The sequence below is a fragment of the Diadema setosum genome, chromosome 14, assembly GCF_964275005.1.
Source record: "Diadema setosum chromosome 14, eeDiaSeto1, whole genome shotgun sequence".
Lineage (NCBI taxonomy): Eukaryota > Metazoa > Echinodermata > Echinoidea > Diadematoida > Diadematidae > Diadema > Diadema setosum.
In genome coordinates this window covers 33,999,939-34,027,297 of record NC_092698.1, presented here as the reverse complement: position 1 = coordinate 34,027,297, position 27,359 = coordinate 33,999,939, and the positions used below count along the sequence as shown (strand labels likewise).

The 27,359-nt window shown below is 38.7% G+C and overlaps 1 protein-coding gene across 1 annotated transcript; it reads right to left on the bottom strand.

The window, feature by feature from the left end:
- Positions 1-716: 716 nt before the first annotated feature.
- On the bottom strand, positions 717-27,255 carry LOC140237508 (protein timeless homolog). Its single transcript, XM_072317439.1, has 31 exons — positions 27,118-27,255; positions 26,501-26,654; positions 25,662-25,839; positions 24,822-24,923; positions 24,084-24,239; positions 23,404-23,537; positions 21,348-21,612; positions 20,943-21,055; positions 20,445-20,549; positions 18,133-18,318; positions 17,432-17,522; positions 16,805-16,838; positions 16,225-16,408; positions 15,373-15,453; positions 14,720-14,817; positions 14,418-14,477; positions 13,919-13,997; positions 13,258-13,465; positions 12,132-12,280; positions 11,328-11,419; positions 10,452-10,513; positions 9,868-9,929; positions 9,100-9,179; positions 8,254-8,450; positions 7,506-7,548; positions 5,931-6,080; positions 5,151-5,219; positions 4,175-4,293; positions 3,138-3,562; positions 1,487-2,358; positions 717-916 (listed from the first exon to the last, which is right to left on the bottom strand). Exons 1-31 carry the CDS (start codon positions 27,227-27,229, stop codon positions 765-767), a joined length of 4,812 nt encoding a protein of 1,603 aa, XP_072173540.1. The 5' UTR covers positions 27,230-27,255; the 3' UTR covers positions 717-764.
- Between the last annotated feature and the right edge of the window lie 104 nt (positions 27,256-27,359).

Below are 27,359 nucleotides of genomic sequence, written 5' to 3'. Positions count from 1 at the left end.
AAAAATATGTTGTATGGCTTGGCACAGTCTCATTTGCAGCACAAAAGCTCACAAACTTCATGCTGTGTGAATAGCTACCGGTACTCTTAGAAACTGTACACTGTGGTGTACGAAGCACGATAATTATCATACTTGATGGCAATGAATGAAATACCAAGGAATACTGGCCCAACAAGTGCAAATTTCCATGGTATTCCAAGAAATAAAGGATGTCTTCTCTACATAATGACCACTGGATTGTCTGCTCATTGCAAGTGAAATCTACATTATGGGGGGAGGGGGAATACTCAGACTTGGGTCTTGCTATATCCCAATTCCTGATTGGTAGCTTGCTGTGCAGGCGAGGGCATTACTTCATATGATCTGTGAGAGATCTAGCCATACACAGAAGGCGTGATGCTCAGCTAACAGCAAGACTTGTGCTGGTGGCATACATCACAGAGAGAGATATTCCCTTTTTGCTTCTTGAAGCATGTAATTAATTCCTTCATCTTTGAGGGGGGTAATCATTGGGATTCCAGCTTCCTTCAAGTTTGAAGTTATTTCTTAATCTTATCTTGTGTCTAAATTCAATATATGTCATGTGATCCAATAGTAAACATTTTTTTTTCCCTAGCAATATCATTCTTTCAAGTAGATTTCACATATGAATACAAGTACACACTTCCACAGAGTATGGCTTTTCTGCCTGTAATGGGTAAGGTTTGTAGTACTTTTTCCTTGCCCCCTCCCCCCCCCCCCCCACACCAACAGCTAGTGATGGTCTACTCATCACTGTCCGATGAAACCACTCGTCGCTTAGCAACCCTCCTGAGAGGTACGTCATCATCGGAGTCACTCTCACTGGAAGCCTCGGGGGTGGGGTCTGTCGCCTTGGCAACCCCACTGTTGCTGGATGTCATGTTGAAGTCACTATCTGCAGAAATTGTAAGGGAAAATAGCAGCACATCAACTGATAATAAATATGCAGTTTTCTTTCAGTCATGACTACAATGTTATCATCATTTGATAGCTCATCATTCAAATGTCTTAAAGAATTAAAAAAAAAAATAGTATCAGAGATTCCATACAAATGATTACAAAAAGACTTCACCCTGTTTTGATGGATTACAATAAATATGTGTGTAACTTTTAGAAATGCATTTCAAGAAAGAGCTGTGAATGTACCCATGGAACATTCAGAGAGAGTGCTCACAAGAAAGTTACCCAAAGGGTACCGGAGGTCAAGAGCGTGTATAAATGGACAGGAAGAGGTCTATTGGTTCAGGCTGACACATCCTCAAAAAGCAGAGAAAATATTTCGAGTCCTCAGACGTCAAATATGTACATGATTCCCCCTCCCCTTCATCTCTTGAAATGATGGGATTTAAATGGAGTTGCACATTTACATGAAATTCCTTTCCACATCTCCGTTTCTCTATGCCTTTTCCTTCCTCCCTTGTGACCTAGAAGTTAAAGGAAAACAATAAAAACTCAGCCGACATACCATCATCTACAATTTCTTCCCATTCTTCATCATCTCCAGTGTCAGCAGCTTCCATGGCTACTTCCTCATTCTCGTTGGTGGCATTGTTGTCGAGGCAGCTGGTAGCATTGTCTGTGGTGGTGTTACTGGTATTATCCTCCAGAAAATTGGTAGCATTATCTTCCATGGCAGCACTTCCCTCAGCAACGTCCTCCTCCTCCTCCTCCTCCTCCTCATCATCCTCTTCAGTCATGGTGGTTGTGGCATCCTCTCTCATCGTGACATCAGCATCACTTGGGCTGTCCTCCGACAGGACCAAATGCAGGGACTGGTCATGGGTGGGAGAATCTTCCTTTGTTGGATGTGCTCCCGTTTCCATGACAGCATCTTCCACACCGTCCTCATCATTAACCCCATTGTCATCACTGTCTTCATCCTCGCTGAAGTCAAATGGTGCCTGCTTCTTCAAAGCTCTCTTCTTCTTACTGGAAACAACTTCGATAATCTCACTTTTGCTGTCATCTGAGTCGTCATCCATTGCCTCGTTGCTGATGGACTCATTTTTATCTCCTCCTTCATCATCACCATCATCACTCAGAACCAGGTGTAATGATGCAGAGGGCTGTTGACTGGTGATGGTGGGGATTTGTTGAGAACCTGATTCAACATCTTCAATATCTGATCCATCTTTACCATCATCTCCATCACTGTCATTGAGTAGCGAGTGTGACTTCTCCCCTGGTTTGGCAAACTTTGCTTGGCCTTTTGACCTGTTTGTGTCTTCTCCGTCACTGTCATCACTGGAGACGAGCCGACTGCGCTTTGTGGGCTTGCCCTGAGAGGGCGCTGTCACCCTGTTCTTGTTCAGGAAGGTCTCAAGGTTGTCGTCATCACTATAAATAGACACAGAATATAAAGACCATCATGATAATTGGAACATCAGCAGTCATTTCACTTTGAAGGATATATATATATATATATTTTTCTTTTCTTCTTTTTTTTGAGGGGGAGGGGGCAATGAATACAAATGTCATAAATGACCAAAAGTGCAGATGAACAAGATTTTCTCTCATCAAGATGCAACATCATCTGATCCCCATACTATGCAGTAAACTTTTAAGATCTGTCACATGAGACATCTATATCAACTGAAATCTGAGGAGGCATAATTTTAACAAACATTGATAAGATGCATAGCTACATGATGGGTGGATTATAACAGTATGAAGTGGATCATTCTGTGACACTTCAAGTGCATCCTATTTGTACATTACATGAATAGCTGGGGACATGAGAGTTGTGGCAGAGGAATGCATGATGTAATTCACAAAGCAATAGAGGAGAAAACACCATGAATTTACAGGGAATCTATATCTCTGTTTATCTGTCAACATATCCACCTATCTCTCTCTCTCTATCTATCTATCTATCTATCTATCTCTCAATCTATCTCTGTCTGTCTATGTATCTACCTACCTACATACCAACCTACTTGCCAACCTATCTATTTCTCAATCACTCACTCAGTCAATCCATCTATCTATCTATCTATCTATCTATCTATCTATCTATCTATCTATCTATCTATCTATCTATCTATATACCTATCCATCTATCTATTTATTTTTCTCTCTCACTGTCTGTCTCCTGTAAATGTCATTTTTTTCTCTACCTGTCATCACTGGAGGAGTCGGTAGGAAGTGATCTCTTAATCCTGGAACGCTGGACTGCAGACTCCACTTGTGCCGCACCACCCGCATCATCATCATCGCCACTCACGTCGGTCTCAGCGTCATACAGCTCAGCGACGTTCACCCCGCTGGCCCTGGCAGTCTCCTCAGTCACGTGCCCAGTCTCGGCAGGTTCCCTCCCGCTCCGCTCCCTTCGTTGTTTGCGGCGAGAGGAGCCCTCCTTCTTCTCCTTGCGCCGTGACAGCGCCATCTCCTTCAGCATCTGGTAGCGGGCGTTGGACTTCTTGCTCCTCTTCTCCTGCCTGTCCTCGGTTACTGCCTCCACCCCTTCCCTCGGTTCGATGGAATCAGCCAACTCTCGCAGCTCTGAGGGTCCCAGCTCACCGGGGATGCGCCAGTAAATCTCCTGCATTGACAAAGAATAAAGAAAAGGATTAGAGATCTTTTTTTTTTTTTTAATAACACTTCTCAATCTTTTAATATTAACGTTATTGATTATTCCATAAGATAGAAGAGATATGCTACCAAGACTCACACATCAGAAACACAGTCTATCTAGTTAGGCAGAATAGAGCAAATGACATAATTACAGTATTGCATCTCTGCAACAATTTGCACTCTGAGCAACGACAAAGTAGGGAACATTGCCTTTGTGTCGTCACTTCCTATATTTTTTGATTAGACAAATGATTCATTTCTTTTTCAAACAGTCCCTGTTGAAAGATTTAGATTGAATGTCAGTAGCAAAAACAAATAAACTAACAAAACAACAACAACAACAAAAATCAAAATCTATATCAAAATAGGAATGCCAAAGGCAATACATGCAGGTAAATTCAGTAGTGAAGTTTGTGGCAATAGTCACTTTACAACAAAACACCTTGTACTTCAAAACCTATTTCAAGTAAAATACACTTGCAACAAATCATCCATGGCCATCACTGGCACCTGTCAATCTGAATTATATCAAATATTTCGAGGAAATTACAATGATTTTGTTGAGAAAAGGGAAGCTCACCTCATGAGACTTTGGTTCAGACAGACCGATCTTCTTCAGGAATTTCTGGAATGTCTTGTTCCTCATAGCACGGTCATTGTCTTCCCCAAGTGGCACAATAGGAACGGCTTGATTTTCATCTGGGCATGGTTGACAAATGAATTTGCAATGATCATTTATGGAGACAAACTTCTGAAGATCTATGGAAAAAGATCCTATCTCACCGATAGGGCAACTGAATTCAGTATAATTAGCCGCAAGTGTTGGTAAAGTGTAGAATAAAACTGGCTTTGCAGTGTCCTGCAGATATTATGCCTACTATGCAGCAAGTAAAGCTGGGTACCTGATGAACTCTGAATATGCTAAGTAGTTTATAAACTTCAACTCTTCTGCTTTGAAATATGTTTATTGCAAATTTGAGCACAATCAGTCTTTGAGCAAAGGTCTGAAATTTTAGAATATTCATCTACAAGCTAAACCTGATTTGATTGGCACAGTATAACATAAATTATCAGCCTTCAGAGATACATCACTCTCTTTAAGTTTTTTTTTTAAAGTAAATTAATGCTTTGCCCCATTATGTGTCAACAAAATCGCCCTACATCATTCAGCTGTGAAACATCGGGCTATGCAACGATATGTGAGCTATGACTATGAAAAATTGGAAACAGAAATATGTTTTCAGTATAGTTTATTAACTTCAAATGTTTAGAACTAATTTAATACCATCTCTTGTAAAATTCCTGATCAACAGTTTTTTACATACCTCCCTAGCAAATGATGTACACACTCTTTGCACTACACATCTATAAATAAGAGTGAACAAGATAATGTGTCTTAGCATCGAAGAAATCCAACTCAGGTAATCAACACTGACCTTCCATTTTCCCCCCCTCCGACATCAGTCAAAGAGCAAAAAAAAAATTTTTTTTACACAAGTAGAGCAATAATTAATAAATCCTGATTTGATACATGTTGATGGGTGGGGGAGTCTTACCACTCTCCTCTCTGTCTCCGGCAGTGCTCCTTAAACCCTCCTGGATCCAGCGGATCTGCTCCAAATATCCTGATGAACAATCACCAAACACAAAAGTCACCAATTACAGTATGGATCACACAAATCAAATACACATTTGACAACTCACAGACCACCATTCCATGAATTTGCCTTCACTAGTTAGCATCAAAGTGTAAAAATAAGCCAAGAGTGCACACACGTTATATTAGAAATTCAGATTCTTTTCCATACTCAGAAATACCTCACTTTAATTTCACAGGACTATTGAATCTTCCTACCTCTAGTTTGTATTTAAAGAATAGACAGGGGAACAAATATTGATTATACTCTTCAAAAAACACTAGGTCCAAATAATTTAATAACTAGTACATGTACTTCAATCAATGGATGAATGACTCCAAAATGACACAGTAACCAGTGTTATGGCCACAAATTTTTCACTTCATGGAACAAAATGACTCACCATGAACAGCTTACACATTTCATCCTGAAGAATATGTAGTGCTATGATTTTGTAAACTCAGAATGTGGTTACATTTCCGTAGGTCTACCCATGCAATGTCTAACAACTGGTAGGTGCTCTCTTTCTAAAACTGTGGTAGATGACCCAGGCACTCTTGGTCTGTCTTTCTCAATAGCAGATAAAAGTTGATCTCTCATAGTACAAATTTCTGCTTATGCAAAAGGTGATACCCTTTACACTGTACCAATTATCTTTTGATAAAGTCTTTAAAGAGCATTTATGATATGGAGCCTCACCTTTCCTCTGCAATTTGGTAACCATTTCTCCGAGTTGTCTCTCTTCACCATCATCCTCCCTTTCACTGTCCTCCTCGTCATCCTCACTCTCGTCATCGTGATCGTCACTCTCAGAGGTTGTGAATTCTTGCTCAGAATCATCTGGAAATTCTTTATAATTCAAAGCATTACCAAAAACAAAATTACATGAGGACGAGCAAGTTCGTCTCTTTTAATCACTTTAGCATCTATAGATCTGAACATCTTACTGTACATACACTTATTCAATTGTATTACCAGCATAAAATCTTGATGTAACTTCCTGCCACACACATCAATTCTTCTGAGCCATGGCTGGCATACACACAAATTTGACCTATTGTTTTTTCTTTATAAGTCAAATTTGTGCCTCAGCTAGAAAATAAAATAAATAATAACAATAATAAAAAAAAAAAATGCCTGACTTAAATGTGGACACTGTGTGTTAATCATAACAGGTATGAGCAGCATTGCTTGAGTTAAAGCTTCCTTTTAATCCTATTCTAACTGGGGGGTGGGTCAAATTGACCCCCCCCCCTTGACGTTTCGCGCACGATTTCGCAACGCGCAAAGATTTTGCCGCGTCGTTTCACGACTTTTTTCATTGAAGTCTCCCGCATATTTTGAGACCAAATTTGCGACATCCAGGTACACCGTTTTGAAGTTACGTAATGTTTTGCATATGCATGTCAACCAAAAAACAGCTCAAATTCATGATATCGTGTGCAAATCCAATGCAAATTGTGTTTTTTGGTCAAATTGATATAAATTAGATTATTTCAACTTTTAACCATTGAAATTAATCAATTCTAGTGTAGATAAGCCTGCAAAAGTGCCTGCAACAAATTTTGGCAAAAAACAATAGAAAATAAAAGGTCGAAAAAACAATAAAATACATAAGAAATTAACAAAACAATAAAAAACAAAAGAAATTGATTTCGATTGTGCTAATTTTTCACAAGAAAATTGTTTGATGTGTCTTGAGGAATTCTGACACAAAAATTTAGCAATCCTCCAGTCTTTTTCATGGAGTTATAGGTGAAAATATGATTTCATGCACAAATTTGCATAATTAATTTATTAAAAATAGAAAGGCAATATTTTTCTATGGTATGACCATGTTATCTTGTAGTTGACATCCAGCTCTATCTTCAGGCAAAATTTCGCGGCGATCGTTCGATCGGCGGCCGAGATCTGAAGGGGGGGTCAAATTGATCCCCCTCAGTAAAAACTTGGTCTCAAATAGCCCAGTTAGAATAGGGTTAAGTCTACATAGATTCAATTTATGTGGAGTTGACTGCATGAGTTGGGAGCAGACGTCATGTTTGTTTGTTAGCACATCATAAGAGGAAAATACTTCTACTCATCATATCAACCTTTAACCTTCACTTCAAGGAAGAAACTATGACCTCACCATTATGAAAACTCTTGGACTTATTCCCATTGGTAATCAGCTCCTTGTGTAACAAATATCATCATAATTACCCCCCTTATCTCACACATTAATTTCACCATTCTCTTATCGACAGCCTGACAATTAAAGATGTGATAAGTTACCTTGGAGACCATCTGCAAATTCATCTGCCTCATCATCCAAATCCTGTCCAAGGAAATGTGTTTAAATATGAAAGAAAAATGTGTCATTAAAAACACACTAATTGTGCCAATTATGTGCATATTTTCTTCCTTTCATACTCGACTACATGATCATAAGAAATCAACTCACATACCTAGAGTTGCGAAACATCACGAAATAAAATCAGTTGTGAATTTTCAATGGGAAATAAAATCTTGAGTTACATAAAGTCCAAACCAGACGACCCGTTAAATATGGAACTATTTCATGTACAAAAGCATAATGCCTCTAACACACTTTGGGGCAGAGCAACACTGCATTGTACATATTGATCTTAGTTTATCATTTTGTCATTATTAAAACAAACAAACAAACAAACAAACATTCAGACAACCCGACTTTGCAGGTTTTTCATTCTACTTGGCACAAATGTGTGGATAGAGATTCTAAGTCATCCATCTATATACAGTACAGTGCACTCCCATTATAACGAACAAGGTTATAACGAAATTCCGGTTAAAACAAAGTAAAAATTCAGGTCCCAACATTATCCACTCTATTTATTGTTTATTTGTTCAGTTGTAACGAAATTTCAATATAATGAAAAAAAAAAAAAAAAACATCCTGTCCCCAGGACTTGGTTACAACAGGAGTCCACTGTACTAAGTTAATGAGTGTGTAATAGTATTGTATTTGGTCAAAATGCCAACAGAGAAAAAGAAAACACACCTCATCGCCATCGCCTCTACCCCGTCTCCTCTGTCGCCGCCTTCTACCCTTGGCTCCATCGCCTCCATCCCCCTTCCTCCTGCGCTTCTTGTAGAGCTCCTTGCGGTCCTGGACAAGTCCCAGTTCCAGGATCTTCTGCATGACTTTGTTCCGAGACCTTTTCTCCTGCATGTTCTCCAGGATGGCACCAAGAATGTCTGACAGATTTCAGGTGAATAAGAATTGGTGAAGAATCTCAAGCTCTTATTTGATATTGTAATAAAATCAAACCATGCCAAAAAGACTCAATATCAATGGGTTCGCCTATGTGCATATATTCATGTGTTCTTCAAACACAGTCCTTTTTTCCATACTATTCTTTGTCTCTTTTTTTTTTTTTTTTTTTTTTTGGGGGGGGGGACGTGTTGTTTGCTGTTATTGCGTACTGTTGACTATAAGTTCATAAGTTTGGCATCCAGTGGCCAAGAGATCATTCTATGAAAGACACACGCAGTTCTGCTTTCCAATATGTCATAACCATTTTGGTTCAGATGAAAGCTACTACAGGCACAAGAGGTGGAAATTTCTTTGGAGTTCACATTATATGTCAAGCATAAGATGGTACATGAAAGAACTGTTAACACCTGATTTCTTTAACCTTCTCTACATGTGACTAAGATGCCTTCTCCTTGTCACGTGATAATGGCCCTAAAAGCAAGCATTTGTCACTAAATGTGTTAAGATTCTTCACGCAACAGGCTTTTGTCACTAAATGCACTAAGATTCTTTTAGCTAAACAGTAGAGGCAATGGTCTTTTTGAGGTAATCTTGAAGAGAACAGATATGACCTTTGACATCAAAACTTACCATCAGCATCCTTGTGCTGCTCAAACAGGGTCCTCAACTCCAACTCATGTTCCTCCCTCCAGAATCTCACTTTCTTTGGACTTTGATGATAAAAAAAACAAAATGAAACAAAACAAAACATGTACTATGATGTTAGAACAGCATCTGAAACCTCAATGATTCAGGGTAGATTTATTTATTTATTTATTTATTTTTGTATTAACTCTGTAAAAGAAGGCATCATAGGGGCTCAGATGCACGCAATCCCAGCAAAGAGTAAAGATAATGACCTGTCAACTATGGAGAAAAGCAGCTATGTCAGTTCAGTGTTGTGAACATTGAAGTGATTGAAGTGAATCTATCATGGAATGATGTCTGGTAATGCACAGGATTAAGTGGATGAACCAAAAGTCGACACACTCTTACCTCAGCTTTCTGTGAGCACGTGTAAGGTTTGTGCAAATATTAGGAATGAAAGGAATTTCCATTTTCTACACCAGCAAGTACACAGCAGAGAATTCTGCACAGAAGTGAGTCGCTATTTAAACATCACGTTAGCTTTCCAAATTACAAAGAGTTTCTCTTGAGAGTAATACTGTGCAGCCCTGACTTCTGAAATCCCTCAGTCATTATAACGGCTGGATTGGAGCAATTCCTATTTAAACATCAAAACCATTACTTACCATGATTTTAGAAGTAGTGTTGTCACACTCATGAAAAACAAACAAACAAACAAAAAACCAAACATCAACACTAAGACACTACCAATAATCCCCTAAAGAAACTCACTGTTCTTTCTTGAGATCCTTGACACTGTCAATGAGTTCTTGTTTGACAAGCTGGGTGATGATCTGGGGAAAAATGAGATAACAATTCTCTCATTAAAAAATTCTGTGCTAAATTAAGGATGGCAGCTTGGGAAGCCCACATTGAGAGCATAACTTGCAAACTTTCTTTAACCTAATACAAGTGCTGAACACATTTTTGTTTTTAATCAATTCCTCCCCCCCAAAAAAAAAAAATAATAATAAATCAGTTTAATTTAGTCCTAAATGTAGAATACTGCTGAGAATTCTTGCAAACAAGATCAGTTACCCAATGTCACCAAAAAAAGGACAATATTGCCTACTCTAAACACATGGTGTATCCACACGAAATTATCACAAAATGATTGTCTCTGTTTTACTCGTGTTTATCACAAAGTGGTAACAGTAGAAGAACATGTATGGCGACTGTTAGTTCACAACTACTAGACTTTGTTCATCCCTGAATGTGTCACGTTTAATACTGCTTGTCAGTAGATTCAAGACTATGGCTAGCACAAGGATTGGTCCCTTGGAGCCTTAGCCAAGAGAGTTCTCACATAGCTGTACCTGTCTCCTTGTCTTGCTGTCATCAATGATATGATCCAAGATCAGATCAACCACATCCTTTCCTACAGGGCGGGACAAAAATAAATATGAAGCAGTGAACACCTCAAATCATTGTGTACCTTGAACATCTTATTCATCCCAGTAGGGTATCCAGAGGGGGCGCACTGGGCGAGCACCCCCTCTTTATTTTTTGTTAAAACAAAAGAAATAAAAAGAAAAGAAGGGGGGGTGCACCCCCTTTAACATTGTAAAGGCACCTCTCCTTTACGTAATTCCTGGATCTGCCCCTGCATCCAAACAGTGCGACCTTCAGGTGACTGATAAAACTTAGGAAATACTATACGGATAGACAGAAAAGGTCAGCACAAATTGGGTTAATTTTACATTCAAGAATAACAGAGAATTTGCATGAAGGCAAACTGAAGATTTCCTTTAGCAGTTTTATAAACATATGCTCCTCTTTTCTACATGGGAGTGGTGGAATGGGTGTTCTTAATCTTGAAGTCTTGCACCTTCACCTCCTCAATTCTGATTGGTTGATATCTGACTTTATATGTTTCATTTTTTGACTTATGTTTGATTGCATCTTTTTATGCAACAGGCTCCTGCAGGTTTTCTAAGTTATGTCTTGCTTGCTCAAAGCTAAGCTGCTAGTTTTATCTTAACCTGTTGAGGACGAGTCCCGAGTATACTCGGGCAGGTGTCTATGGGAAATGCATGTTGTTGCAAAATTAGTCTGTCCTCAACAGGTTGAATCCCCCCCCCCCAAAAAAAAAAAAAAAAAAAAAAAAATAGACTCTGTCAGATATCATTATCACACATTATCTGGTGGTTTATGGATTCTACAATATTCTTCACACAGGTTCAAGAGTTTACCATCATCTCTGGTATCCACATCACGGTATTGCTCAAAGAGGCCAGCCAACTCAGCCTGCTCCTCCTCCGTCCATTCCTTGCCCTTACTCTTCCTGGGTAAATGAGAGTCAAAAGGGAGAAGCTTGTAAGCCAGTACACACAATCACAGCCAAGGATCTGGTACATATACACTGGTGTGTAAAATTCCATCAAGTACACATCCTTGACATTAGTTCATTTTAATGGAAGATCTTTCCATGACACATAGAAAATACAGAAAATAAGATAGCTCATGTGCTGGTACAGATGGGAGATAAATAATGGAAACTAAATGTAGAGAAACAATCCCATGGTCATGTATATTAGAAATGACATTCAGTTCATGAACACATGTAAACCAGTACTGACAATGACACGTTACAGTGCCCAGATTACATCACATGTTGGATGTGTGACTTTAATTACAACCAAAGGAGTAGCAATTTCATGAATGACAGGACGCAAATATTCCTGTTCACCTATTGATGAAGTTTAACACCTGCTAGCTTTGGCACAATTTGGACCTGGCAACTGACACAAATTTACTTTTAAACAAATATGTTTTATACGTGCATTTCTCTTGTTGTTACAGTCTCTTACTGAGAGTTCTTATGTTTCACATACATTGTCATTAACCTGAATTTTATCTGGCTTTCAGCACAATCATTTCCACCCTCTACCTTTTCATAATGATGGTGGTTGCCAAGACTACACCATCAACCATCATCAAGATCACTAAACCCAGCTGCTCCCAGTCACACCAATATTGTTCTCTCCAAAACTTACTTGCTGGGCTGGACCGCACCATAGCCCTCTTGGATCTGGTAGATATCCGAGGAATCCTTCCAAAAGAGAAGCTCCACCACTAGCTTGGGATTGGATGGCAGGGCCTTGAAAAAACGACTGACAACGTGCTGGCCAAACTTTGCCATTTCCTGTTATTAAATTGAAAAAAAAAAATGGTGGGGGCAGGGGAGTTATTATATTCCTAATACCCCCATTTCCACATGGACTTTTTCCCATCGGTCACTTACCGGGAATCAATGTTTGTTGGTTCCAGCCACCCATCGAAGTATATCGGATTGCAGTCTGATGAATTCAACTTGGTTGGTTGACTATCATGTGAGTGTCAAGACATATTGTGCGTGATCCTCATCGGACGATCTTGCCTCATCGGATCACCGCCTGACATGTCTGACACTCACTTGATAGTCGACTATTAAACACAAGTTGGATTCATCGGACTGCGATCCGATATGCTTCGTTTGCATGCTGGAAGCGATAAACTTTGCTTCCGATGAGTAACCGATGAGAGAAAATCTTTGTGGAATGGGGGTATAAAGGATACCAGTTTCTGCAACAACTACGTCACGCAAAATAAACCTAGACTGAAATTGAAAATGCATCTATCCATTGATCACCGATTTTACTTCCACTTTTAGTTTCATAGTTTGAAGTGCGAGACATAAATGTTACCTTCAAATACAGGGAATGATTTTCCTTCTCGAAATTGAATAGCAATTTTTGTCGATGGACATACATTTTCAACAAAATGGTATACAAGTCTATGTAATGAAACTGCTATGCAAATTACATTTTGTATAGCAGTCATACCAAAATGCATAGCAAATTGCTATGCGATACCAGGAAAATTATTCCCTGAAATACCTATCAAAAAAATATATAATAACAATGATGAGTTTTTTGTGATACAGCGTGACATGACCAGAACCCCATTTCATAACAGATGTTAGAATAGCAACTCTTGCTGGAATGGCAACTTCCCATAATAATAGCCAATCAGGAAGCTGGATTCTTGTTGATACCATGACAATTGCCATTCCAGCAAGAGTTGCTATCATATCAACTTTTCATGAAATGGGGCCATGTGTTCCCTGATGGAGGGTGGTACCTTAAACTGATCTGTCTTGGCCAGGGGATCCTGCAGGATCTTGTGGAAGATCCGAAAGAGGGACACCTGAAAGAGGAGCTGGGTCTTGTCGCACTCAAAACAGATGCGGTGGAGCAGCTTGATGATGCAGTGGTTGGTGAAAGCCTGGTTGCTACGGAAACTGCCCAGCAGCTTGATGTAGCTCTTGATGACAGCTGGATGAGAGAGTCTGCCAGAGATTTTATTTTTTTTTTTTTTGATAGATAACAATTAATATCATTAATCTATTTCAGAGATTAGCTAATCTTGAAGATTAGCGAAAGACTATACAACTTCTCACAACTCATTTGATTGCAACATGAGTTTAACGGGACCACCAGGAAAAAAGAAGACTTTCGTTTTATCTGTTTTTGTTATAGAAGCACGTGCCGAAAGGAATTTCTCAACAAGGCTGTGATTTTGTGAAGAGAAAGCCAAGAAATGATCAATGGTGTTTACAGCACTTTGTGGAGATGGTAGGTATATTTTTGAGATGAAAATAGTTGTGATATATGTTTATGAGTGGTGCATCTGTTACACAGCAAAATCAAAGCAGTGTCTTCGTACGGTGATGAATCCTGGTAAGAAAGTTATCTAGATCTATGTTCTTCCAATAATCACTGATGATGTCAAAGTGTCTTACTTGTTGATGTATCCAGCAAAGTTGAACTCTTCCTCTCCTCTTGTCATCTGCTCCTCCATGGCCATTTCATCTTCCTCATCTTAGTCACAAAGAAAACAACAATCATTAAAAATGAGAATGAAAAAAACAAACAAACGAGAGTAGGTGCTAACCCTTAACCTATTCAATTTGACAGAGAGATCATTTACCCACAATGATGCACTATGGGAGGGAGGCAATATTTGGCTATCATGACAATATGATAAAGAAAACAAAAAATACAGGAGGTATGCAATGAAATCAGAAAGGAAATACCCAATACAGATTTGACCAACCATTATCACTTTCCAATCCTGAGCTAACATGCTTCATTTTGGATATTTATGATTTACACTACATGCATTCAATGACAAAAATCAAAGGAAGAAATCTTACTGCCAGGTTTAAATTTAAATGCACAGATGAAGAGTGTTTTTATCATTACATCTCTCATTCTCAGCAGTGAAAAGATCATCATTACCTTCTTCATATTCCTCTTGCTCTTCCACAGCGTCCGCTTGTGTTGGCTCTGGCTGCTGTACTGTAATGATCAAGTCAAAAACAAGATGTCTATCATGAGCTAGCTGGCATAGATAAATATCATACTAAAGTGTGATAGAAATCTTCTTCATAACATAATCTTCATGTCTAAACAGAACAAATTGGCTTTGAGACATTGAGAGTGATGTTCTGCTGTCTTTTCTTTTTAATGGGCTGGTCTTTCTACCTCAGCCAGCTGTAACCACCTAGCGCTATGAAGTGTTCTTCAGAAACTCTACTTACCATTCAGGTTTGTGAAGTGGATCTCGCGTAGAGCCATAAACTCGTCTTCTGGTTCAATGTCAGATGCTCCAAATACATCTCCCTCCGGCCACACCTCCCTATCGACAATAAAAGTAGATAGAATTGAATCCAATTGATGCTTGGAGAGAAATTGAGGTTGATTGTTCTTCTGCACACACATCATCTTATTCCGAGATTACTCTCAAATTTTGTGGCATAGCTTACATGCTTTTGATAGTTCCCAAAAATATCTTAATAGAAAATGCACATAACCCATGAAAGACATACTTGTTTAAGAATTATAAGATATCATGTGACATTTCACTTAAATTGATTGCTGTATGGTTACTAAAATGTGATAGCTTGCAGGCTGGTGGTTAATTGTTTGATCCATTTTAAAAGTCGTTGTGAGTTTATGCTCAAGTGAGACAGGGGACAACTGCAAACTCATCCCATTGAGGACGAGTCCCGAGTATACACTGGCAAGTGTCTATGGGAAATGCGTGTTGTAGCAAAATCAAACCGTCCTCAATGGGTTAAAAAGGGTCTAAATGCATGCACCTGAGCAGACATTATGTTAGCCTCTCTTCTGTTAGTCCAAGCAGTACCAAAGGGCTAATCACCAATAAGAACCACACCTCACTGGTGCCTACCTGGAGGCCCTAAAGAGGGCCAGGGCTTCCCCGGCTCTGCCGGCTCTCAGACTCTGTTGGATCTTCACCATGGCCTCTGTCCTGCATTGCACAAAAAATTCGGGAGTGAGAAGATGGATGGGTATGATTCTTTTAAGTTTTGATATAAACAGTTGGCTAAGCCCGCCGAACACTGTACGACTCACGACTATACAACCGACAAACTTTGGATCTGAAATAAACAAGCATGTTTATTCTGAACCCATTGTGATTTATTTCAGATCCAAAGTCTGTCAGTCGTATAGTGTGCGGCAGCTTTAAATGTACCAGTTTGCATCCCTAGTTCATATTTTGATGATGTTGCAGCATTATCTATTTGTGAGTATTGTTATTTATCAAAGATAAATGTCAATTATACTACACAGCCAAGTTAAAAGCAATTAATGAGACACACACACAAATTAGTGATCACAATGGTAATCATCAGTCTCGTGTCAATCTATTGCTGTTTTAAATGAATGAAAAGGTCTCTAGACAATATAGATCGTATCAAAGACAGCCTCTTCAAGTGTAAGCACTATTCTCCTAAAGAGTCCTTCAGTCATTGAGATCATTGCAAGGTTTCCATTTTGACATGTGGTAAAGAGGTACATCATAGGTTAAAAGATATTGTCCAATGACACAAGCACTTGGCAGGATTCAGACCCAAAATCTCCTGCCCTCCCAGAGTATCCAGAACCTGGTCCACCTTTACCAGAATCTCCTATAACCAGACATACACAAGCATGTATTTCCCTCGGAACAAAATTAACATTAAGTCATCCATAATCCAGCAAATACCACTTTGCCAATCAGGTAGCAGCAGACTCCTACCTCTGCTCTTCCATCGGCACCTCCGATGCAGCATCGAATGGAGAAACATTTTCTGGAATGTCCTCCCTCTCTTGTAACATGGCGGACAGTTCACTGGCCAGGGTGTCATTCCAGACGTCATTAAGCTGATCCTCTTGCTCCTGGGCATTCTGGGATTGGCCAGCTTCCTGTTGGGGCTCACGACCTGTTCCCAAATCACACAAAGTAAATTTCATGGAAGTGTAGTGCAAATATTGATCATCTCTTGATTGGGAGCTGATGAACTGGGAAAGTTGTGTAGACAACATATCACACTCATTATCAGTTAGTGCTTTTTAACTACTTTGTGGTGCTAAGATAAAACAGAGGACTGTTTATCAAATTTTTACGTAATAGTTCTATCTGATATTTTGAGCATGATCCTAAACCAAAACTTTGTCTGTGGGAAATATACTAATACTTAAATCAGTCATTCAAAACTCATCTACATCCATTGTACTTCATACATCACATAAATATACCTAGATAAACATGTACAAAAATGTGTGCATATAAATATCATTATCTCTGTATCCTGATTTCTTTTTCATTTGTTACTTACGCTTTCTTCGTTTTGCCTTTTTCTTGGTCTTTTTCTGGGAAGAAAAGACAGGTCAGAAATATGTTATATACAGCATAGCCAAGAAGACTTCCAGCAAATGTTCATCTCTTTGAAACTGTACTTTTTTTGTCATCAGATTCAGAGCTAGAAGAAAACAAAGACAGTCTGAAAGAAACTGGTCCAACGTGGACCTTTAGACAGTTATTCTCAATATCTTCACGTTTCACTCTATTCAATTTCTTGGAAGAGGATAGATTAACTGGATGAATGCTGAAACATCATCCATTAATAAATCAAGAGAGGCTAAGAACTAACTCATGTAATAACAAGTCACAAACCAAGCAAGCCCACACATTAGATCAACACTATTTCCTACACTACACAAACAATGCCCGGAGATATGAAAAACATTCTGTCATGTCAACTTTCTTTTTTATGACATCTCAGATAATGCAGAGTCCTGAATCTCTGAAGCTATGAGGGATTTTATGGCATTCATATGCACTGTCCACTATATGGGCATATGTGTTGGAAATTCATGTCTACTATAAATGCCCATGGGCTTTTTAATAGTGCATGTATAAATCAAAGGTATGAAATAACAGAAAAGTGTTATGTTGCTCTCACCTGAACCATGAGTCTTTTCTTTTTCTTGCTATACTTCTCCAGCATCTTGACGAAAATGTGGGTTGTCTCCACCAAATCCTTGAGATAGGTCCTTTCATGAGAAATAAACAGGCATTCGCAATGATCAGATAATCTATGAGAAAAGCCAGGTCACTGTGGTGGGAAGAATGGGCTACATTGCCTTGCAGTTACATGATTGAATGAAAATTCTGACTCAAGTGTCATAGTGGGAATGTCATGCTTAGATATGCACCCATATCGCTATATACTATACTTGGCAATTTTTCTTCCAGCACTCTATCCAAGAATCACATAGTGTGAGGCTGGGTAACAGGTGGCCTTGATGATCTTGCAGCTATAAGATAGCATGTAGTTTTCAATCAACATTCAACAACAGTCTACAGATACAAAGATATTTCAAAACACACAAAATTGATCAGAAGTGATGTATACATATTAAAATGTGAAAAGACCCCCCCCAAAAAAAAAAAAAAAAAAATCATCAAAGTATTTCAGCAACATACAAAAGCAACCGTTGGTGACATATACATTTCTCTGTGTATAAACATGTTTTCAGGGTAACTGTGGAATTCATTATCCATAAATAATTTCCCCTTCCCATCATTCTAAGATTGACCAGTGGCTTCAGCCACTAGAGTCTGAAAAAAATTTCAAGGGAATATGGAGCTAACAAATCTTACCTCGTGTTCTTGACTTCATCAAACTTTTTGAGGAGAGTGATGAAGATCTCCCGGTACTCTACGACATAGAAGAGATTATTCTGGATCACGTCAGCAGACTCCCGCAGCTCTGGGGTGCTGCTGGGTCCCGCCATCTCGTTCAGTGATGCAAGCAGCTCTCTGTATGCTTTCAGGCCCAGGTGCATTCTGACATTACAAACAATGCACAAACCACATTGCTATGTGATTACGTGGTTGAAACACTGGCAAGTCTCTTCATTCTTACTTTTGATCAAAAGCATCAATGTTGTAAATCACTTGATTGATAGATTTAGAATGTTTTCTCAGATATTTAAAAACAAATCCTTTCCAGTTCTTTATTTTCATTTATCCAAATCAATGACATACAGTTCTATAAATTTGACACCCTCTATGATTTGAAGACATGAACAAATATGTCAGAGGGATAAGTAAGTTTAAAGGGAACACAAACCCAAAGAGCAATGTGGAATGAGTGAAAGCAGTAACACTAGTGGAACACATCTGTGAAAGTTTGAGGAAAATTGGGCAATTGATGCAAAAGTTATCAATTTTTAAAGTTTTGGTGTTGGAACTGCTGGGTAAAGAGACTACTAGAGACTATGACGTATGAGTGGACTACAATATAAAGAAAATATAAAGGGGATTCAATAAAAAATTCATTTTCATGAAAATTAGACATTCCATTAACTTGATACCGACATATGTTAGGGGTAGCAATGATTCCCCCTGCTTTCTGAAAGCGATTAGTCAAGTACTCTTTCATTTTGCTAGAAAAGTAAATTTTTGTGGAATTCCTTTTATATTTTCTTTATATTGTTGTCCACTCATACATCATAATCTCTAGTAGTCTCCTCATCCAGCGGTTCCAACACCAATACTTTAAAAATTCATAACTTTTGCATCGATTATCCGATTTTCTTCAAACTTTCACTGATGTGTTCTACTAATGTTAATGCTTCCACTCAATCCACATTGCTCTTTGGGTTTGCGTTCCCTTTAAACACTATTTTTTTCCTCAAAAGGTTGTTGTTTCATAAGAAAACATTGAGGAAAACACTGAATGCATATCTGATCTGATGAAGAGAGGTGGCGTTTGAACACTTGTAAAGCAGTCTTTAAGACACTTCATGGCAACATGCCCGAATATGTGCAAGAACTCATCACGCCTCTTGGTAACATACATTCATATCGTACGCGAAACACAAGTTATAATGGTCTCATAATTCCACATGTTAAAACTCAAGCCGGAAAAAAATCGTTTTCACACTATGCATCATGTATTTGGAATCGGCTCCCCGCTGAAGTCCGAAACGCCACCTCTCTTCAAGCGTTCGTAGGAGCATACACATCTCACTTGGGGTAGAATTCGGGTATTTTTGATATTCCTGTATAATGTTAAGGTATTATTTTCTTTCTCAAATAACATGAGTTTGTGTATTATTATCGTCAAGTGCATTTCTTCATTTATATAGAGTATTGATATTGTGTTGATGTTATGATGTAAAAAGGAATGTCCCTGATTTGTTATTTTGTGTTTGTTGAACTGTTATAGTTTGTCATTCTGTTGCAGGGCCCCCTGGGATAACAGTGTTTAAACCACTGATGGGGCTACCCTGGGTAAAGAAAACTGAATAAATAAATAAATAAATAAAACCTAACATATGGTAATAACTTGCTTTTGTTGGTTGACTCTCACTTTCATTTTGTTACCTCTTCTTTGTACATCAGGTTAGGGCTCACTGCTCATTCAGCCCCCAACCCATGCTGTTGCTATTTCATTCTTTTCCTATTCTTTATCCCTTTCTTGTTCCTTACCTTGTTTTATGTTGCCTCCCTATTCATCTTTACCCTTCACAGGTTGCCCCCTATGATCATTGGGATCATTACTCACCCACCTCTGCCTTTTGTCTGCCCACAGCCTTCCTGCTTTAATCCCCATCCCTTTACTTGTTGGGATCCTTGCCCTTGACTTCCAACCCATCCCTTTTGTTTTCTCTGTTCTGTGTCCCTAGCCCTTCTCTGACTGTGCTTGTTGTGTGTAGTCTTTACATGCATATGTGATTGCTTTCCCTGCCTGTTTGTCATTTTGCCTTTGACAAAGATTCTGCTAGGATCGAAAGCTCAGGCCCCTTTTGGCTCCAAACCTAACACAAGTAACAATGCTATTAATAATATATTGGCATGCAATACAATTACAGTCACTATGTTCTGTGTGTACTTTTTTTATCTTTAATGTTTGAATATGTACTTGCTCAGATTATTTCAAACAAACTGGACAGCTGAAAACTGACCTCTTGGACCAAGCAGTGGTCTCTTTCTTGTCCGTTGTCATCATGTCCAGATATTTGGTGATTTGAGTGTCCACATAGTGAAACGTCTGCACAGAGAAAGTCTCGCTGTAATTTGTAAAGCAGTGAGAAAGGAGAACAGTACAATAAACATGTTTACATTATGTTTCACATTTTCAGATCAGGATTTGCTCTCAGAACTCATGAAAAAGGGGCTAAAGAGAAAACAAAAACTTATTCAATCAGATTTCTACGGGCCTTCAATTAGACAAGCCAACTTTTGTTTTTTCTCACACAAATATAACATTGCAATGACAGGAAGGAAAGGATTTGAATTGAATTAATTTCTCATTTTTCCTTTGTGATCTCCACTGTAATGCATCAATGTCACCAAACATTTCACATCTAAACAGTTCACCATCTAAGTTGCAGTCATCAGTAAAGATGGACTTAGCATCAACAGAACATCCTTTGAAAGATCTTTCGCTTCTTGCATCATACCTGATAACATCGATCCTGAATTTGTGATGGCGGTTGAACTGCATGAAGAAGTGCATGGCCCACAGGTAGTAGGATTCGTCGTTTTCTTGCGCTCTGTGGTGCAGAATGTGGTCCTGAGAGATGGCAGATATTACAGTCTTGTTTAATACTATTCACTGTGAGCATTTAGGGCATATGAATTCTTGAGAGTGAAGTCATATTATACAAATCCCCTCACTACAGTCTTGCAAATTCATTATTATCTTCAGTACAATTTCATTGTATCATTCCTTCATTTCAAACATTGTACTATCAATCAAATAAAGATTATCATCAAATGTAGCAATTCATGACTGAGATCCCTCAATACTTGGTCTCTGGTTAGTACTATTTCTCCAGCTGACTGAAATTTCTGGAGTTACCAACCTTCACAGCATTCATCAGAGGATTGTAGCAGTTGTCCAGGAGCAGGATGCAGAAGTCTTTGAGAAACAATCGGATGCTGAGTGTTGATCGGCGACTGATGTCCTTGTCCGCCATCGGGAGCCGGTTCTTGGGCTTCTTAGTGGTGCCCTTCTCACTCTCAAAGGTCATGGTCTTAGCATTTTGGAGTGACCGGTGGTAGATGAGATCCCTGTCACTGATGGACTTGAAGTCCTTCATGTAGAATGACCCTCCAAAGCGGGAGTGCCTTTGGGATAAAGATTGTTGTGATGAGTGAGCTGAGCACAATGCGAAGTTGAGTTTGCCAAGTGATGTTATTGTAAAAATAAAAGAGCATCTTTAGTCACCATGGCAATGATTAAAACCTGCCAACAATGGATAAGACTTTTTCATAGCTTCCTTCCACGCTGGATGCACACCATATGCTTATTATAACCAGTTGGTTTCTGAGATTCTAACTGCTACTTCATCAAACATTTTCATTTTGATGATAAAATATTGCTCTGTAACTTTGGAGAGACATATTGGATGAAAGAGCAGAAGCTTACTTCTTTGAAAGAAAGACCAATAGCACCTGTGCTTGTGCTCCTACACAATTAAAGTAAACTAGAAATGTCGTTTTGGCGACTGGTATGCCTCCGCCATAATGCTTGATTTTCCCAATAGGTCTAGATAGTACATGTGGACAATGTGTGATTACATTTTCACAAAATTGGCAAAATATTGAAATGACAAGTTTGTCACAAATGTGTTGAATGTTCACCTTGCTTGACCTAGGTTTAATTGGATGAATAGGAGAGCATGTATCTAGGGATTTAAGGACTTTAACTCGACTTTGACCCATTCATACATTTAGGCATTGAGTAATTTTCAAGGTACAGGTGTGGAGAAAAAGTGCAATTTCTGAATTGAATAGTAAATTGTTACCATTTTCATCTGGCCCTTGACCCTAAAATTCATAAGATAATCACTTTCAGGTAGAACATGCATAATATGTACTAAGTTTCAAGACAACTTGAGCCACTTCCGAGATATGGAGGAAAAAGTTAGTTCAGCACTTTCACTTGATCTTTGACCTTTTGACCTTTGAGGCAAACAAAGAAGAAAAAAAAAAACTTTCCAGAGAATTTCTATTAGGTTACACATGTATGCATACACCAAGTGTAAAAAAAAATAACCCTGCTGGCATTGCATGATAGGAGGGAAATAGTAAAATTTTGAAGTGTTGCACTTGACCTTTGACCCCTGACCTTTGACCCCATGAACCCTACATTCTCTAGATAATCACTTCCAGTCAGTATATGTATATACTATGTTCCATGAAGATACCTTGAACAATTTTCCAAAGTATGGAGAAAAAAAAGAAGTTTTAATATTTTTACTCGACCTTTTGACCTTTGACCTCATGACCCAAACTTTCACAAGAGAATCTTAATTGGGTAATACATGTATACACTAAGTTTCAAGAAAATATCTTCAGGCATTCAATAGATATGGTGGAAATAGTGAAATTTTATGTATTTGACCTTGACCTTGAGCATGTGCACCCAAAAGTTGATAGGCACAACTTCACCCCCTAATACACATACATGCCAAGTTTCATTGGGATACCTCAACAGGTTTTGATAGTTACCTTGTCCACAAAATTCATTACGGACGGACGGACGGACGACCTCACGGTGATATGCTTGTGTGTCTACCCCTTTGTTCTCCCTTTTGTTAAAATAGACACACAAGCAAAAATTTTAGTCACACAAGCCTGACGGAATAAAGGCCATCTATTGTGCACTATTGTTCTCCTAGCCACACAAGCATACTCTCGTTAGCACGGAAGGACGGACGGACAACCCGAAAACATAATGCCTCCGGCACCACTTCGTGGCGGAGGCATAAAAATCAGACAAACACTGGTATGCGACTTCCTTGCTGATATCCTCTCCGTGTTATTATTCTCGCTGTTATCAGTTTTACTATTTTCAAAATTATCATTATCAGGATACATCATCACCATTATGTTATGGCATCCCATGCACCATACCTGCCGCTTGCTTTCATTATTCTGGCCCTCTTCTCGGCCATCTCTCTCTGCCTCAGCTGCTCCAGCTCTCTCGCCTCCCGTTGCCTCTCACTGGCCTGCTGGCTGGTCCCCGCCTGGGCCAGGGACTCTGGTGTCTACATCAGATGGGAAAGAATAAAATTATTTGTATCATGACCACAAACACACACACACACACACATATTAACAAACAAACTTAGCAGTGGAGCAGGCAAAATTTCTCTGTGGAGATGATATGCAAATGAAGGAGTCTTGCCATTCTTACTTGCCAAGGTTTAACAGGGGGTTTTGAATTACAAGAGAAAAAAATCATACTTTTAAATTTGGGTCTAAAGAAATTAGAGTCAAATGAGTTAACAAAACAAAAACAAAAACAAAACTGGCTGATTGTATGTGTCATCTGAACAATACACAACTGCTGGACGACAGGAAAACTGTATTAAGTCATATCAAATAAAATAAATTGCTGTGATGGAAATTTCAGAATCACTGGATGATAATCTAGCAATATTTAACCAGTGACATTGATAGATTGGACCTCAGATCTTATCACTGCAGGATGCAGGATCCAAAAGGTAGAGCACAGTTTTTAATTGAGTACATACATCCCGATTCTCAAAATACTTTATACGGAGTATGTTGTAAGTATCCTCATCAGTCACCTGTTCCCGAAGCATGTGAGAGATGATCTCGATGGCGTGCATGCACCACTGCTGCTCGCCCTCGGCGCTGGCGATGTAGAGGATGAGCTTGTCCATGCCGCTGACATTGAGAGACCACAGAACCTGGTCATGAATGCTGGCATCATCATCCGTCCTCTGTCACAGTACAAATAGAGAAGAGGATGGCAGAGGTGATGATATGGGGGGGGGGGGGAGGTGATGATAACAAACAGGGAGGAACAGACAGACAGACAGACAAAAGAGTGAAAGTTAGCCATTTAGAGGCAGAGAGTTTGACAGCAAAAATGCACTATTACTCACTTACACATCTACAAATCTAAAAAAATATACTACAAATTTTGATTATGTTTTATTTAACAGTTTTTTTTTAATTGCATGAAGAATATCACAGTATGTTCACCAGTGAATATTAGCCAATGACATAATTATATTTCAGGCAGAATTCTTAATGATTTCCTTACTTACATATCTGCAAATCATAAAAAAAAACATACTACAAATTTCAACTATGTGTTTTAAATTGCATGATTGAAGAAAATTACAGTAGCTTAACCAGTGAAGATTAGCCAATGACATAATTATATTTCAGACAGAATTCTTAAAGATTTAATCATGAGCAAATTGCTGTCCAAGTCAGGTGTGTTATACATGATGCAATAACTATTTTGTTGTGGCTATTACAAAGTTTTTACCAACAGTCTGGGAAGAAAGACTTACTTTCTCAGCATTTGGGTCAGCTGGGATGTGCAAGATGTTTCGAACAAGAAGCAGAATTCTCTCCATCAACAAGGTGTGGTCTTCTCGACGACTCTCCCACTCCTAGGAAAAGTGAAATAGTGTGAAAGGTGCCACTTTGATGTGTTAATTTAGTAGAATGCAGTCAAATCGCACTCTCATTAATTGCCTTTGGAGGGGCATTCAATTGGGACAAGGTGAACTGTTATGAGAACTTGAGAGCTTCATAGTTTTTTGCTACAGAATAGAAATAGCTTTGATTGGTTTCAATATCATCATGATAAAAAGTGTCAAATATTCTCCATAGCAGCTTTTGAACTTCATATGACAGAAGTTAGTTTTTGGGGTTTTTTTTTTTCTCAGAAAGACAAGACATATAGCATGTCACTTTATTTGATAGGTTACATCCAATTAATTCATCATGAAATATGAATAGGTATTACGTATGGTTTTTACTGACATATTAATCACATACAATTGCTTCACATACATGGTGCCCTAGAAGAGATGAGGTAATTTATTGTATACCTAATAAAATACAACATAATGGCTAGAAATGCACACACCTCCAACAATAATTAGATATGACTCGTCATTCACTTGTAACAGTTGATGGTGATGATGATGATGATGATGACACTAAGATAATGATCACACATCACAGGAAGTCACACTTTCACTACTAATAATATCATTGTAACTATCCAGACTGCCCACCATAGTGCATACTTTGCTACTAATTATATCTTGACCATGTTCCATTCCAAGCTTAGATTTTTATTCATAGAAGGAGAGGATGGAGAAGAAGCCTTTAATTATTACCATATCAAGCAGTCTCTTAAGCTTCTTTGCCAGGACTGTCATGAACTCCTCACAGGCAAATGCCTGCTTGTAGGCTTGGAGATGGGACAGCACCTCCAAGAAGTAGTTCTGGAACGTCTTGTCATTGGGAACATTTTGAAAGCACAACTCGGCCGGCTGTGTCAGGTTGACTAGAAGCCTATTGAAAAGAGAGTAAGAACAAGAGCAGGGATCATTGTCAATTTGTTGTTTTTAATGCATAAACCATAAGTAAGGTACATAGTTCATAAATTTATCACATGCAGTTCAAACAAGTATCAAAGTAAGAGCATTATTGGAAGTCAATGTTCTATTCTTCACAATTATTTTACTTGAACCAAAACAGCTCAAGCTAGTAACATACCTCTAAAAGGATAATAGAGATTCAAGCAAGTACCAGGTACCCCATATCTGTACAAACAATTCATCTAGTTAGCAAATTAATCATTTGTAAATGTTTATGATTTTATATGATAATGAAATAACAAAACATATAGTTATAAAAAAAATAAATTATCCATGAGAAGGCACCTGCATTTATTGATTCCTCTGATACACAATTTACAACAAAAGGTTGTACCGCTTGTCAAGCATAAATCAATCAACCCTGTGGCCTTGATAATGATAACTATAAATGATTCTTCAATCGTTCATACAGTAATGTCTCCCTTATTAATTGTTACTTCAGAGGATGTTTCATCGAGATGGTAATACAAGCAGCTGTTTTTATATACACTCAAAATTTCATTTCAAGCTTTAAAACCTGGAATATACAGATGAGAACAGATTACCATAACTCCAAAACCATAAACCCACATTACCTGATGGATGTCTCAAAGAGCTCTCCTTCCTTGTGGTACTGCTTGGTGAGTGGAATGAGGTCATTTTGCAGAATCTGGGCGTGGCCCAGCTGTCGGCGAATAGCACATGTTTCGTCCTCCCGTCGCAGGAAACGAATCAGGTCCTTGATTGTTTCTGTGACAGAGTGAACATTGCATAGATGTTTAAAATAGTGATAATACAGGCAGCATGTTCAACTACAAATGGATTCACTATCATTCACTCCCTACACATTAAGTATTGTGGAGCTTTGAACAAGGGACAAACAATATACCACGTACTGTACACATGGTTCTTAGGCAACAATGAGAAAACATTGTCTCCACATTGGTTGTTTTGAAGTTCACTCAAAGGGGAGCCACTCCTCTAAGTCTTTTCATTCAAATTCGGCACATTAAACCTCAAAGTGTCTACACCTTAAGACACCCGAAGACAAATTTCACTTTCCTCAAATCTTCATTTGAACCCTTGGACCACTACATACTGAACATCCTACAGACTAAACCATTAGTGAGTGTGTGGGCTTGTGTCACATGCAGATGCAGATTTCAGACAAAAAGCAGTTGCTATGGTTGAAAAGATAAAATCAAGTAGTCACCCAAGCAATCCGGTTCCTTCTGGTAGGTATTCCCTTCCAAGTAGCCCAGGGCATTGCATGTTGCAAGCAGCTCACAGTTCATGTTAATGGGGTTGAGAACATCAACAGCCATTGTGCTGGAATTTTCACCAACCAGCCAATCACTGTGGAAGAAGGCAGGGTCAGTAAACATGCATGAATGGTGTTTATACAGTTGTATATTACTATCAAGTCTTTAACATATTATATGTAATACACTACCC